Source organism: Syngnathus acus, chromosome 10 (genome assembly GCF_901709675.1).
Source record: "Syngnathus acus chromosome 10, fSynAcu1.2, whole genome shotgun sequence".
NCBI lineage: Eukaryota > Metazoa > Chordata > Actinopteri > Syngnathiformes > Syngnathidae > Syngnathus > Syngnathus acus.
The window spans coordinates 12,818,484-12,834,166 of record NC_051095.1 but is presented as its reverse complement, the minus strand read 5'-3'; the positions used below and the strand labels follow the sequence as shown (position 1 = coordinate 12,834,166).

At 41.8% G+C, this 15,683-nt stretch overlaps 1 protein-coding gene across 1 annotated transcript; it reads right to left on the bottom strand.

Annotated features, from left to right (window-relative positions):
- Positions 1 to 4,302: 4,302 nt before the first annotated feature.
- Positions 4,303 to 7,429, bottom strand: LOC119128800 (D(1) dopamine receptor-like). The gene is made up of 2 exons (XM_037261575.1): positions 7,224 to 7,429; positions 4,303 to 6,734 (listed from the first exon to the last, which is right to left on the bottom strand). The coding sequence occupies exon 2, from the start codon at positions 6,382 to 6,384 to the stop codon at positions 5,260 to 5,262; it is 1,125 nt and encodes a 374-aa protein (XP_037117470.1). The 5' UTR covers positions 6,385 to 6,734; positions 7,224 to 7,429; the 3' UTR covers positions 4,303 to 5,259.
- Between the last annotated feature and the right edge of the window lie 8,254 nt (positions 7,430 to 15,683).

Below are 15,683 nucleotides of genomic sequence, written 5' to 3'. Positions count from 1 at the left end.
CCACTTTTTATGCATCTCAAAAATCATGAGATTTTTGTGAGCCATGGCTGCCCCACAGTCGAATCGTTTCGGGTTCAAACCTCAGGTCAGGCTCTCCTGTGTGCTTCTTCCCTCATTCTAACAATAAGCATGTTATGTTCATTTAAGATTTCTTAAGAAATGAGCTGCGAATTGTTTGGTCATATGTGTAAGTGGAAGCTGAGCGGTTCAAGGGAGAAGTGCGAAAAAAATGGATGGATGGAAATTTATTAGACTTTGCCTCAACCGGCCTGCAACATTTTCCACACTCCATCATGCTTTCTCACTCTCTCTGTGTCTCAGCTGGGGATGTTTGTTCTGCTTCACACAGCTGTGTGATGCTGAGTGCTCCAGCACTGTTGTTGCACTTTTTAGATAAACACGGCATGATCTTTAAAATGCATCTGGCTAGTATTGTCTAAACTGTTAATGTACTGTTAATGTACTTTATTTTTTTTTTATCACGTAGCTACCATCAGAAGATAGGCTGCAAAAAAACTTGACTTTCTCTTTACTTCTTTGTATTAATGCCAAAGGTTAGGCACAATAATTTCATTGTAATCACTTTTACTGGGACTTATCAAGCTTAATATTGCCTAAAAATATGTTATTGATGTGATGTTATTGTAAAAAATGTTCTTTATATATATATGTTCAGCACTTACTATACACATGCTGGGAACAGTGATTTAATGAAGTTAGACATACTCCAGCAGTTGCCACTTTTATATGAGAATACATTGGTGTAAAAGGTCAAGGTTGTTAGCTTGAGCGATAATGCATCAAAAAAGATCCTTCATTTACCATTAATTATATCATAGTGACTTAAGTTACTATTAAAAGCTCGTTTTAGCCTTTCAAATCAACGCACCAGAAGAGACATTTGGTGGAAGATATACATATATATTCTGACTGTCGTGGTGGTTGTGGGGAATCAACATCTGCTGCCATTGCAACAACAAGGAAAAGTTGAGATGTTCATTACATTTCATATGAGTCATGACTCGAAAGCATACACATGTCTGTTTTAACATGTTGAAAAGACATTTTGTGTTTGTCGATATGATTTGACACCTGCTGCAAGAGTTCTTCCAAGAATTTTAGCAGGATGAAAGCTGAACCACTGTGCCGATTGCAGACAAGCAAAAATGGCCAGGTAGTGTGCCAATATTGCAATTTGCTTTTCAGCCGTGAGACGTCAGGTACCAGGCAGAGAGGACACGTTAGGGAAAGCGTTTGTTGTGGATATGCTTACGTAAAAAGCAACAACAACAAAAAACAAAATGCTCGTGGTTTAATAGAATTATTTTGTAGCAGCTCTGACACTGTGTTATTATTTGTTTCATTCACAATCTGCATAATTTACAAAACAGAAAGCATTATTAGCATTTAAAAAAAAATCCGACAACATATTTTATGATTTATTTTCATGTATTTAGTGACAACTTTAGTTGCCAGGCAATTATTGTAATTTATTAGAATACAAGAAACAGTTGAAAACTAGATTACATTGAATTACTGTGCTCTGAAAAAAGAATAAAATATTCATCCTTTATCTGAACTATCCCAGCTGACTTCGGGCAGTAGGCGGGGGACACCCTGAACTGGTCGCCAGCCAATTAATCGCAGGGCACACATAGACAAACACCTATTGACACTCACAATTATACTTGTGGGCACTTTTCGCCCGATGTCAGCTGGGATAGGCTCCAGCACCCCTCGTGACCCTGAACAGGATAAGCGCTATTGAAAATGGTTATGCACTTTAAATCCTTACAGTCATTCCTTAATGTACATAAGCTCTTTGGTCTTCATCAGCCATCATCATTTCCTGACTGATTGGTTCTTATACAGCGTGACTGCAGTCCCTTGCATCAGCTATCTCGTTTTCCTCTCTGGTCCCTTTGCCCTCGTTCATTTGCTCCTTTCCCGGTGGTGGGGTCACAAGCGCCGTCCTCTCTGCTGGAGCCAGAGTGACGAATGGCGACGCGGCACTGCCAGTGGGCTGCAGTGTAAACAGTAAACAGAGTCTGGGTGGAGGAGGAAAGTGGTGTCATAAGCAAACTGAAGACGATGGAGGGGCACGCTGCAAAGGACAAACACTAAAGATCAAAACGTCTTCTTCTGAATGAAATAAACCGGCACCCTGTAATGAACAACCCGTAAAGCGAATTCGTGTCGGATGCACTTTGGTTCAAGTCGCTAACATGCATCCTCTTAATTATGCTTATCTTGCGTGTGTTATGAGTTATTAAAAATGCATTTTGCTCCAGCTCAATTATAATCTGCCAGTTGTGAATAATACATTTTTAATTGGGGATAATACTGATATTGCAATTTGTTTGATTGCATTTGAATCCCCGGAGGACGCGCCAGCGGCGAATGAGTGATAAGGAAATCATTAAGTACATTAGCAAGCTGCTCGCATGACCAGCTGTGCCTGTCTATTAGTGGGGAGCAAGTGACAACAGAAGACACTTCATGATAGACGTGAGAGCAGGCCGACCTTGCTGATACTTGTGGGTTGCGTTTTATTTAAAGAGCATCCTCTCACTTTCTTTTTCCTCTCTCGAAGCTGCCATTGTTTGATACTTACATAAGACTTTCTTTCCTCTCGCCCTGCCCTGTCTCAGTAAATCATTTCCTCAGGGTGGGTCGTTAGCATCATGGGACGTCACCATGTCTGACATCACTTCTCCGATGTGCCGATTCAGGAGGACAGCAGCACTTTAAGAAGCCTTCCAGCTCCCTAAGGAGAAAACGCAGAGAAATTCTCTCTGTTTACACCGTGTCGGTGACAATGCGAGGATACCGGGTTAGGCGGTGGAAGCAGGTGAAACCGCCACCTCACTCATCACAATCAGTCATATTAATCGTTGATCCCTTTTGGCAGCCTGCTTGGGGAGGTTTCATCAGGCAAGGACAGTTCAGGGCTGTAGTAATACAGCACAACTTGAAAAGTTCTGCCGCCCTCGTGAGAATAAGCGGATCTGGAGATGATTTATTTATTTAGATGTTTTATTTGTTACATTTTGTCTACATTGTGTTCAGGTTTTTTTTTGCCAAGTTGATTTAGCAGATTATTTGAATGGCCAATGGCTATGTCAACATGTTGATAGAAGATGAATGAATCCCGTGACGACTATCCGATGTGTCTGCTGTTCTCCGCATTTCCAAGTGTGTGGAGTCTCTAGGGTGGAACAGAATCAGTGTCCACCTCACTGAGCATTAAACCGAAATGACTTTTTTTTTTCAAGCCAATTTTGACACATGTGGCCAGGTTTAGCAGAAATGAGACAGACAATAAATCACAGATGAGCTTTGGATACGGCTTCAAGGTTGTCAGGTATACAGTGACAGATTTTGGTAGGAAGCTCCTCATCACTCAGCCGTCACTCCCCTCACCATCTCAGCTCTTGACTATCAAAAAGTAGAACGTTCAGGTTCATCATCCTAAATATACAAAGTTACTGACGCGCAGCAAAGTCATAACTCATGTTCTGTCAGTCCTTTAAGGATGAAAAATTGCTTTTGTAATGACTCGGAAGAAACAATTGCAGTTGTAGGAATAAAACGGCCCCACGGTGGGTGTTCCAGCTTTATTATTCCGGGCTTTTCACTCCTCCATCTTGAGCCTGTCACATTGCTAATGACAGCGCTACATCACCGGACACAAGTGACACACGAGCACCAGAGTTATTTGAGAGGGAAATTTTAGATGTGAGACACAGCTGGGCTTGTTAAATTTTGCCCTTTGGACTGAAATAGGCAACGTTCTGACGTGTGGAGGGCATTTGCCCTTCAACAGGACATAAAATGAACAAATAGACTTTATGATCAGTGATGTATATCCACTTTAGCAGAAATCTGCTTGTATGTCAAAAATATCTTAGAACATATTTCACCCCCAACTCTCCTCAGTGACTATAAATAGTATAATCTGTCCATAAAAGTGCGCCTCTGAATCACATCCAAAATAATATCGTAATTAAGCGGGGTCCTCCCCACCGTTTGAGAAGCAATGCCTCAGCTAAGCATTATTCTAACATTATTTTCAGAATGCAACATTAACAGCTCATGCTAAACTGTGCTAAGTGCCAACACTGCAGTTCCTTGCAGATTTGACATGATTGCGTTGCGACTGCTGTTTCAAAGTACTTCAATTGCTCTGGAACTTTGTCTAGCCAAGAATCTCTGTGAGGGGTTGGTTGTTATGTTAATTAGTCCCACTGCTTCTTAACAGTAGGGAGTAAGTACAAAATGACACATTTTCAGGAGCAGGCATATAACTAAAGATTTACACGGATGTTTAATTTCACACTTGATGGGTTTGCAGGCACTCGAGACACACAACTAGTTGTACACAAGACATTAAAAAGTCTTCTTTAAACTTGAGATATTGTCTATATACAAATGATGCTCAGCTGTTAAAGTAAGAGCCAATTTGAATAATAATCCAAAATTGTTAACTGTGATCAATTTAAGACAGAGGATGTACAATGGTTGTCTTTGCTTTTTCCTTAAAATACACAGCAACGTGAGACACGTTTTGTAAAACCACTTCAAACAGAGAGACCATTGATGATGAGATTCAAAACAAAAGAGTCAAATATTGTTTTTGGGTGAGAACAATAAGACACAACATGCATGTTTTGATGCATTTAAAGCTTTGTAAGGCAGTTCAGATTTCTGCTCTGAAAATGCCTTCGAATAAAATCGCAACGTTATTGTTAAATCGGGGCTTGAACGGTGAAGTGCATTTTCAACATTTTTCCAGCGTAAAATCGGCTTGCTGACATACTTTGTTAATCTACGGTCTCTCTCCGGGGCGTTTACCATGCCGCTGTACACCGAGCGTGTGATGGTACTGAAGCGAGCAGTGGCCGTAAACATTCGGACGTGCACTGCCCAGCCATGGGATTATCTATTCCAATGGCCTCTCACTACCGCAGCGCTCGCTGGCGTAACAGCAAAGAGTCTTAATCTCAATCCCCAAATCCCCTTCCTCTCATCTGGGCTCTCTCGCCGCGCCAAGACATGAAGTGAGGGCGCTCACTCTGACGGCCGCCCCGGAGTCGGGCCACTTGCCCAGTACAACCAGGGTCCACGTAGGGTCAGCGCCTTCAGTCGCTCTGACACACACAGAGCAGCATCTCGTTTTGAAGGCAATCAGACCGGCCTTAGCGGGGGGGCGCTTGCACCCCTTTGGGGATGAGTCAGCGCTGTTGAACGAGTCGTGAGTCACTTTTTGTTTAGACTAACTGTCTCGATGTTGTGGCCTCCTGGAAATTGTTTGTGGCAGCCCAGCAGGATGGAGAAGGCCTTGCGAAAATCTGCATTGAAGGCATAGATGATGGGGTTGAGGGAGGAATTAGCCCAGCCGAACCACACGAACACGTCGAAGGTGGTGGGGCTGATGCAGGGGAGAGCCTCCTCTCCGCTCGACTGCTCGCAGAAGGGCACCATGCAGTTGAGCACAAAGAAGGGGAGCCAGCAGCACACGAACACGCCCATGATGACCGAAAGCGTCTTCAGCACCTTGGTCTCCCTCTTGAAGGTCATCTTGAAGGAGCTCTCCGAATCGGCGATGCTGGAGCCTCCGCCCATGCTGTCGTGCCGGTTCTTGGCGCTCTCGGCCGCCCGCTCCAAGGCGGAGATCCTCCTGATTTGCCTCTGCGCGATGCGGTAGATTTGGGTGTAGGTGACCAGCATGATGGCGACGGGGATGTAGAAGCTAATGAGCGAGGTGGAGATAGCGTAGGTCCTGTTCAGGCTGGAGTCACAGTTCTCCGATGTGACATTTGTTCTCAAAAAGGTGGACGGGTGGGAGGAGAGTGAGCTGAAAGATGTGCTTTGAGCCTTGTGCCAGTTGAGCTGCACTGGAATGAAGGAAATGAGGACAGACAGCGTCCACGCCGCGCTAATCATCACAAAAGCCACTTTGGGCGTCATCTTACGCTCGTAGCGAAAGGGGCTGGAGATGGCCCAGTAGCGGTCCAGGCTGATCACGCACAGGTTGAGAATGGAAGCTGTGGAGCACATGATGTCGAAGGCAACCCAGGTGTCGCAGAAGGAGCCGAACGGCCAGAAACCGGCAATCTCGCTCACCGCCTTCCAAGGCATCACCAAAATGGCCACCAGGAGGTCTGACACAGCTAGCGAGATGACAAAAAAGTTGGTGACTTTGGTGCGCAGGTGGCGGAACTTGGTGACGGCCGCGCACACAAGCGTGTTGCCCAGCAGTGTGGTGAGGATGAGCAGCGAGAGGAAACAGCCGGTCAGGACTCGACTTGAAGAAGCCTCGTCCGAAGAGGCGCTGTCGATGGCCGTTGTGAAGTTCCTGACATCCATCCCTGAACGTGTCATTCAAGTCATGTTGCGGGGAGACGGCCACATCATAACTGCACGTTAACATGTCTCCAGGCTTCCCTGCCACAGAATCAGTTTATCTTCTGATAAATGATGAAAGAGGTGCTTCTCAAGGTCGAGCCACTCGGCATGGGCACTTTAGATTTGACATAGTTTCAGCTTCACTGCTCAACAGGTAACGGTAATTCAAATCCTCAGTGTAACCAAACCTCGGCAGTTTCAGAGATCAGCTGTCTGCACAGTGAGGTCATGAGCAACGTACAACATCAGTGACATGACACTTGGTTCTGGATGATTTTGTTCCCAGACATTCTTTCTCCGACCATTCTTTGCGATGTGCTTTGGTCCTGCCGACAAAGAAATAAAAGAAATGGTAATCATGGACCACATCAATATACAATGATCAATACCGGTAGGCCATATTGGTATAAGGAGGAGACGAGTTCAATCATTTTAAATTGGGTGGGAGACGTAAACCAAAAAAGGATTGTTTTTTTAATAGTCAGACATTTTCCATCAGTCATCAAACAAGTTCGATAGTGTTGACCGTAAAAGAAGTTCTGTTTTGAACATCTTGGTTAGCTCAATGGTTGAAAATTAGGGAATCTGATGCGATACACATCTACATGAATGCCAATGTAGCTCCGATACATTGTTGTATTGAGCTCACTATTGGTTTTGTGATCAAATGTGAGCATTGTCGTAATTTGTACTATGTCCGCTACACCAACACTCATTTGAGTGTGCAGGTATGCCTAATCAAATGTCTTTTAGAGTTTATTTTTTATATATACAGGTGCATTTATTACCGAACACTGCTTAAGAGTCACACATACCTTCGTCCGCATCCAGTTATAAACGTCTTTCAAATCCTATGCAAAAGAAGGCTGTCTTTTCCAAAAATCTTCCATTTAGAACAAAGTAGCATCAAGTCCACACAATCAACATCTACGAACCTGAACATCCTTAGCAGTCCCGTTTTTTTGCATGCAAATGACACCCAGCATCACGGATTGGTGTCTGCGTGCTCTCGCGGATTCAGCGCGTCTCTGCGGACAAGCGCAATGACATGTGCGCTCTTTAACACCCCCCCCCCCTATCTCTCTCTCTCTCTCTCTCTCTCTCTCTCTCTCTCTCTCTCTCTCTCTCTCTCTCTCTCTCTCTCTCTCTCTCTCTCTCTCTCTCTCTCTCTCTCTCTCTCTTTCTCTCAGGCGCGCGCACTGTTGTCTGCTGACCGCGTTCCATTTAATACACTGTAAAGTCGCATGTAAAGCATGCTCGCAAATCTATCTATCTATCTATCTATCTATCTATCTATCTATCTATCTATCTATCTATCTATCTATCTATCTATCTATCTATCTATCTATCTATCTATCTATCTATCTATCTATCTATCTATCTATCTATCTATCTATCTATCTATCTATCTATCTATCTATCTAGCTATCTATCTAGCTATCTATCTATCTGACCCAGTTAAATGTGCACCGCTGTACAAGTTACATTCAAGGAACATCCATCCACCTTTTAAAAACAGAATCAGGACACCAGGCCAGGTAAGAACGACACTGGCTCACTGTGGCCATCTTGCGGACAAAATAATCATCTGCAAGAGAACGCGCCCCGTTGAGACAGATTTTGACATTTTTTAATTTCTAACCCCAACGATTGAATTCTTATCACCTCGGGACAAAATAGTCAAAATGTCACCTTGACTCTCCTCAGACATACAAATCCCAGTAACATCTGTCAGCATCACCGCCGTGGCGCTTGTTTTATTCACTTCATTGCATGCAGCGTATAATGGAATTCAGAACAATCGTGACATACCAGCTGTCGCCCTACATCCATGCATGATCTGATGGGAGCTGGAGCGACAGCTTTTAGCCCTTTCCCTCTCATGCATTCACATTATAAGCAGTTTATAAGATTGACCGTGAGAGCAGAGGAGTGATGCAAATAAGAGGCTAAAATTAGAACAATAGCTTACAGTACATCTTAATCTTCCATTTACATTTAATTGTCAGTACAAATCGTGCATGACAGTTAATTTGCACACACTACAGCAATTTTAAACGAGTGCATGGTCGTGCCGCTTTGCAATACCGAGATTAATCTGTGCAATTAACACAGTGCTGCACTAACCCTTTAATAGGGGGAGGTTGGCTTGCACGCTCAAAAACACGCGCTGGCACACAGAGGAAGCTTTATTTTATCCGAGACATTTTTGTTTTCTGCCACTCCTCTAGTTTCCGAGGGGGGAATACCACGGCATTCCCAGGCCAACTGTGACACATTTTCCTGTCATCAGAATCAGAGTCATCCTAGTTGACCTTTTCACAATTATGTCATAGGGTTGGAAGAGCATTATGTAGAGCAAGGGTCTCAAACTCGCAGCCCGAGGACCATTTGGGGCCTCCTACTTGACATCAAAGCTTAATGTTAGAGCGACCTTCACATTTTTTTGCCAGATCATAGGCCTGAGCGTTTTGTGTGAGTGTTTTTTAAAAACCCATCGGCTCAAGTTCATGACAGCTTTCAGCAAAATGTAAATCTCAAATGTAAAGAAAGATATCCTATCATCTAGTCCCTGTCATGTCTCTTTCAAAATGTGCTGTGAGAGAAAATAACGTGTTTTTCGGCCAAATTTCAATTAGTAACCCATTTGAGTTGATTGGGGAGTTGATGCTTAAATGGTAAATGAATGGTGAATGTGGATTTTGGATGCAAATCTGAGGTCCAGATGTATTTGTGCTCTGAAGTTGTTTCTCTGGCCATAAACAACCCTGGTACAAAAACGTTTTTCATCATCTCGGGGAAAGAAAAAAAAGAGCTTCTGACTCAGCAGAAATCATCTAGCTGATTGCTTAACCATGTATTTGAGGTTTGAGAGGACATACTTTTCCCTGCTCTTCGATTTATAAATAAAATCAAGTTTTAATTGCTAGCAAAATGTGTGTGCGGGGGTCTGCAGCAGGTACTTTGTCTTTCTCCAACATTCAAAGGACATGCTAGCTTAATTGAAGACTTTGTTGTCCAAGTATATTCATTTTCCACATAATAATTTTGGTTGCCTACATGTGTTGAGTGATGCTCACAAACCACATATTAGCGCATTTTTATTCCGCTATTCGGTTTGATGAATGTACAGTATGCTGCCATCTTTTGGAAAACCCCTGCTCTGTTTCTTGATGAACTTTTGTTGCTCTTACCATTTCAATAGCAGCATTGATTATCAGTGAAGCACATCTTGGCATTTTACAAATGAAACTTTAGAGATTCGACCGCATTAATGAACTGTGTGATTTTTTTTTTTTTTACTCAGACTGTCGCTCTGTACAGCAGGAAAATTGAATAATGCACAGCGGTGTCATGGATGAGTATAGCAGGGTGACCAAATGCAACTTGGACCAGGGTTTATTGAAGGGATTGGAAGTGGGCGAACACAGACACAGGCAGGATAGAGACTCACGGACAGCAGACACGAAAACAGAAGTCCACTCGGACACGGAACAGAATCTGGCCGTGAGCCTCCAGACAAGACCGGGGGGAAACTGGAAGAGCAGGACAGGAACACTAGGTGCAGACACAGATGGGAGATAGCAGTAGACACCAACAGGGAGAAACACACGGGCAGGGCTTAAATACATAAGGCACAGGTGTCAAACTCAAGGCCCGTCATCATTTTATGTGGCCCGCGAAGACAAATTGTGCATCAAATTCGTGTCATTAATGAATTGCATCTTCACTTTTAATAATATCTTTTTTTTTTTTTAATATTTGACCAGTTTTTACTCATCTGATTTGAAAACGAGTTATTTGTCAGTTTGTTTTGTAGCTTTTACTGTATATAATATGAGGTGCTCATACATTTATTTGGCTTGACAGTCATAATGTCCCTCCGAAAGAAGCTATGACTACAATGCGGCCCCCGAAAAATTTGAATTTGACACCCCTGACATAAGGTAACAAGACGAAGCCGGTGACAGAGTGATGAAAGGGGTGTGGCTGAGGGAAGTTGCTGGTTGAGTGAGCGTCCCATGACACGAACATGACAAGGGGAACTGTGACTTAATGCCCGGACATTCCACAGCCTGTGCACTGTTATCACAGATCTTCTGCATGCACATGTTGTAAGCTAACCTTATTCCACCACTTACAACTTGAAAAAGACATGTTATGTTATGTCTAAAAGTCATGTTGAAGAAATATGCACACACACTGCCACGTGTCGACATATTTCACATTCTCCTGGGAATTAAAATAAAGTCTTGGTTTTATTGCGAGGATGAGAAATATGCACAAGAAACACCTTTAGCTGAGAGCACGGCTCGTTTTTTCATTTTAAAACAGGAGTGTAAACTCAGCTCTCTGCCTTTCTGTGCTGCTGCAACCTGTGTGTGTGTGTTGTGTGAGCATTGCGACTCCGGCTGTATTCTAGATGCTTGAAATGGATACAAGGAGATTTATGCTCACTGTGTTGCAGTTAAAGCAAAATGCACTTTTTCTTCTCCCTTTACAATAATACAACCGAAAATAGCCAATAATAACAAATATATATATGTATATTTTACGGGTGGCACGGTGGCGTTCTGGTTAGTGCGCCCGCCTCACAGTTCAGAGGGTGTCGGCCCTCCCTGTGTGGAGTTTGCATGTTCTTCCCGTGCCTGCGTGCAAGCAGTACAGATAATGGATGGATGGGTATATTCTACTTTAAAGACAGCAACAGATATAGAAAAATATTTTTTCTTGTGTGTTAAATATAGTTGTTTTTTTATTGAATGAAATTCCACAGCTTAATATAAATAATAAATATTATATAAAATAAATACAACAACAACATTCCATTATATGTTAATATCGTAGCAAAATACTGCCTGAAATCTGAAGTCCTTTGTCAAAAAGGAATTAATAACTGCATTGCAGGTGCTTGGGATACTTCATCATTTCCTTCCGTTAAGTTTTCTCAGGAAAGCCGAGTAAGGTTTGAAAGGTGTCACGCTTCGTGTGTTCGGTAGCATTTTGCACCGATGGTCAGTCTGGAGGAGGAAAGCAGGTTTCATGTAGCTCGCCGTGAGTAATGCAGATAGAAGGCAGTCTCAACACAACTCTATTGTGGATGAGGGGAATGTTCGATCGACATAACGCAAAGAGATGTATATTTTCAAGCGCGTGGCCAACTTCCTTTGAGCGCTAATACTATATCAGGAACTAATAGGTCAATCGTCACAAAATAGGTATATGATTGACCTAAAATTTGAGATCTTGTGTTGTGTCATCATTATAAACAATAGAGCAACTTTCATTAAAATCAAAATTTGTTTGGGTGTTTTGGCATGAAACAACACACCTGTATAACAAATCCTGTACTGTTTTTGCCGTCAAAATAAAGTTGAGTTGAGATGCAGATGACAGAAACGACATTTACACACTGTGTTTCTGCTAACAAACCTGTGGAAGACGAGGCCTGAGCTTCTCCCGAATTGCCCGGAGCTCTGTGAGGATGTGCTCATTCTTGTGATGCACCGACACATTGGCGAGAAGAAGCCCCAGCTCGTGGTTGAAAACAGCCACACAGATATCCTGAAATGGACAGGGTTGTGTCGTCAGGTTTTATTTCCCCCCATCCCCACAAAGTGAAAAGAAAAAGAACCCACCGCGTTTCTGTGCATGCGCGTGGATGGCGCCCGTACTGCGTCTGGCTGCAGGGACAGAAACATTTGGTTCATAACATGAAGTATATAAAAAACGTCCAAAAGGTCCAAAAAGTTAGTAGTCCGTCTAATCAACACCGCAGGTAAACGAGAGGGGGGGATTACGGATGCATGTCTGAAGTAATTGACTTCCAGGTCATGGTACTCTCAGCCCATGTCATAAAGTGCAAAAAAATGTAATACCCAAAATGGTCCTTGCATCTTTGCTGACAGATAAGCAACAACAAAATAAATACTTACGGATGTGATATTGAGTTCTTTTTTTGTGTAGAATTCGTTGAGTTTGTCCAATCTAGCTATCATCTCGCTGTTCAGGTTGAAGTTGGCACCGTAGCAGAAATGCAGCAGGAGGACAAAGGCAAACATGGACTTCATCATACTGTACTCTAGTTTATCTCACTCTCTCTCCCTAAACAGATCAGCCTTGTCTTAAGTGTGACCACTCACTCTCATGATGGCCCATTTTATTTGATTCACCACATCACCGGAAAGGAAACCAGTGATGTCATTCATGTCCACCTCCTCAAAATGAATATGCTGTCATAATTTAAATTTCTCAACATGTGAAGCTTCACGAACGACCAATCAGCAGCGAGCGTTAGATGGAGGCGGGACTTTCTGTTCATTAACGAGTTAGTGACGCAATTTCACGTTCACGTTTCACACCGATCGTGTTCAACCACATTCTCGCTCACCTGATGAGATTGTGATACTAAGAGGTGCAATTTCTGCGAATAATGTCTGACTATGTCCAAAACGCATTCAATATTATCTTGCAATCCAGAAGTGATGGACCATAAAAAGTGTTCGGGTCACTTTCATGTACACTAGAGTGTACTATGTAAACATTCGAAAATGTATATTGGCTGCTTGTTTATTTACGAAAATGTAATCAATGATTTGCAAAATTAACATGATTAAAATCCTGCAGAATTTCAACTTGATATTTAATGGATTCATTCACGTTGAAACAATAATCCGCGCTCATGTTTTCTTATCATGACGTTGTATGTTGGGAATTACTTCGGAATTTCACATCGTATGTTGAAAAATTCGTATGTTTAAGCAATCGTATGTAGAGGTTTGACTGTATTCTTTCTGTGCTTGTGTTGGTTTTGTCTGAATACTGGAAAACACACATGGTAGGTTAATTGAAGACTCTAAATCATGTGAATATGTTACCTGTATATTAGTTTTAATAGACTGAACCTGTATAAATAAATCGCACACCTCTGAGAAAATTAAGTTCACTGAACCCGAGTAAATTAAATTGGTCCCAGTCCTAGTAATTCAGTAAGTTACCTTGAAGCCTAGTACAATAAGCTAGACCAATAGAATTGCTTAATGCTTGAAGAAACCCATTTAATTATAAAGAGATTCTTTCTAAAAAATAAAATAAAATAAAAAAGCAGAGGGGAAACCTCAGCTTTTTTTTTTTTTAGATCACTCCCCACCTGTCATCACACATCTTCAGAATCATGTGAAAAAACATGTTCACGTTACGATTGCATAACTTTTATTGGCGGCGACTGTGACTTAGTAATACTTTGTGTGGTTTTCTATTGGCTTATGAATAATAGGCCATTGGGGACTTTGTAAATAATATTTGAAACCAGGTAGTAAAGGCTGGGAGTCAGATTTTTTTCAAATAGATTTGAGAGATTCACAAGTCTCGGGAACACATACCGTAATTTTCGGACTATAAGTCGCGTTTTTTTTCCCATAGTTTGGGTGGGGGGGCGACTTATACTCAGGAGCGATTTATATACATATATATGGGGTTTTTTCACTTTTTTGGGCATTTTATGGCTGGTGCGACTTATACTCCGGTGCGACTTATAGTCCGAAAATTACGGTAATTAGGATACCATTAGGGTGTATCAGAGTGCGGCGGGAGAATGCGTGTAGCTGGATGGTGTGCAAGCCAGGCATTTTTTACACAAGACCTACACACAAAGAGAAGATGATGACCTATAGTCATAATATTCTATAGAAAAATACACTAAGATGTTCGTGACCTAAGGTGATTCCCCATCATGAATCAAAGTATTACTCAGTTCTGCTTTGCTCAGTATGACACATGATATATTACTGAATAGAAAAGCAAAAGCCTGCACTTTTGTGACATTAATATATAAAATAAAATAAGTCTTAATGTGTTGTACTGTACTACCAATACTGCTCCATATTCTCTTACACAAATTTAAGGAGTCGCTGTTTTGTGATACTGGCAATTTGGCTGTAGCATGTGAATGTCATCCTGGAAAAAACTGTGGTGCACTTATCTTGACACATTCTGTTTGATGAGTGTACGGATGTCATGATGAAAGGCACGTGTAAGGAGGGGGATGTAGTGACAAACTTTTCACAGCTTTCATACATCTCCGAATCATCTATTTCATCATTTTGCATATGTACCGTATTTTCCGGACTATAAGTCGAAGTTTGTTTCATAGTTAGGTGCAACTTATACTCAGGAGCGACTTATATGTGAAATTATTAACACATTTTATATCACTTCACATGTTATTTTCACACTAAACTGCATGAGGGCGCTCTAGGCCTGTGGAATAATTGGAACTGCAACTGACGATGAGTCTGAAGTAAGCCACGTAAAAGTGGATCTTGTACTTCCGAGGTAAGCGGAGTTGTTTATAAGTGACACCAAGGATGACAATTTAGTTGGACTTAATAATTTGGAATGACACGGACGGTTCGATAAACTTGTTAGCATGTTATTTATTCTGTAGTTATTTGAATAACTTTTAGTATGTTACGTCAGGCACATTCTCAGTTTCTCGTTCATGAGTTTATGTAATGTTAAGATACTGTACCGGTCAGCCTGTTGTTGCCTATTCATGTCTGTTCTTGGTGTTGGATTTTGTCAATTACATTTCCTCCAAAAATGCGACTTATACTCCAGTGCGACTTATTTATGTTGTTTTTTTTTCGTCTTTATTGTGCATTTTATGGCTGGTGCGACTTATACTACCTAACCATTTGGTTTTTTAACTTAGAAAACATTTTCAGCTAACTGTTTGTAAATTTATACTGCAAACAACTGCGATTAGATATATGCACTATCACAAACACGGTTATACAGTTCTGCTATAATCATGGAGGTAAATGTGGTGCAAAAGTAACTTCTACCAGGACTCTCCAAAAATACATTCTCATCCATCTGTCCCAAATTTGTTTCATTAAAACAAAGTGATGACGAACAGCTTGTTTGGATAATCAACGTTTTGTTTGTCAAGTATATGGTGGAGCTGCGGCCTCAAATGAAACAACACTGTTTGAAAGACACTTCAAACAGGGAATGGAGATTAGTATGCAATTGCAAAACATGTTTTTATTGGTGTTTCTTGGTAACTCAAGGACTCAAGGGCTGGAAACGTGTTGTCAAGCAATGGTCTCATCAACTCCTGATGACCTTGGTGACCGCTTCTCACCACTAGAATAGTGAGAAAAGGAAATGACTGGCTGGTCAGTCAGTCCTAAAAATATTGTAAATGATGGATTACAAAATGATGACGATTGCTTCTACTTTACATCTTCATACAAAAAAAGTGGCTCCCT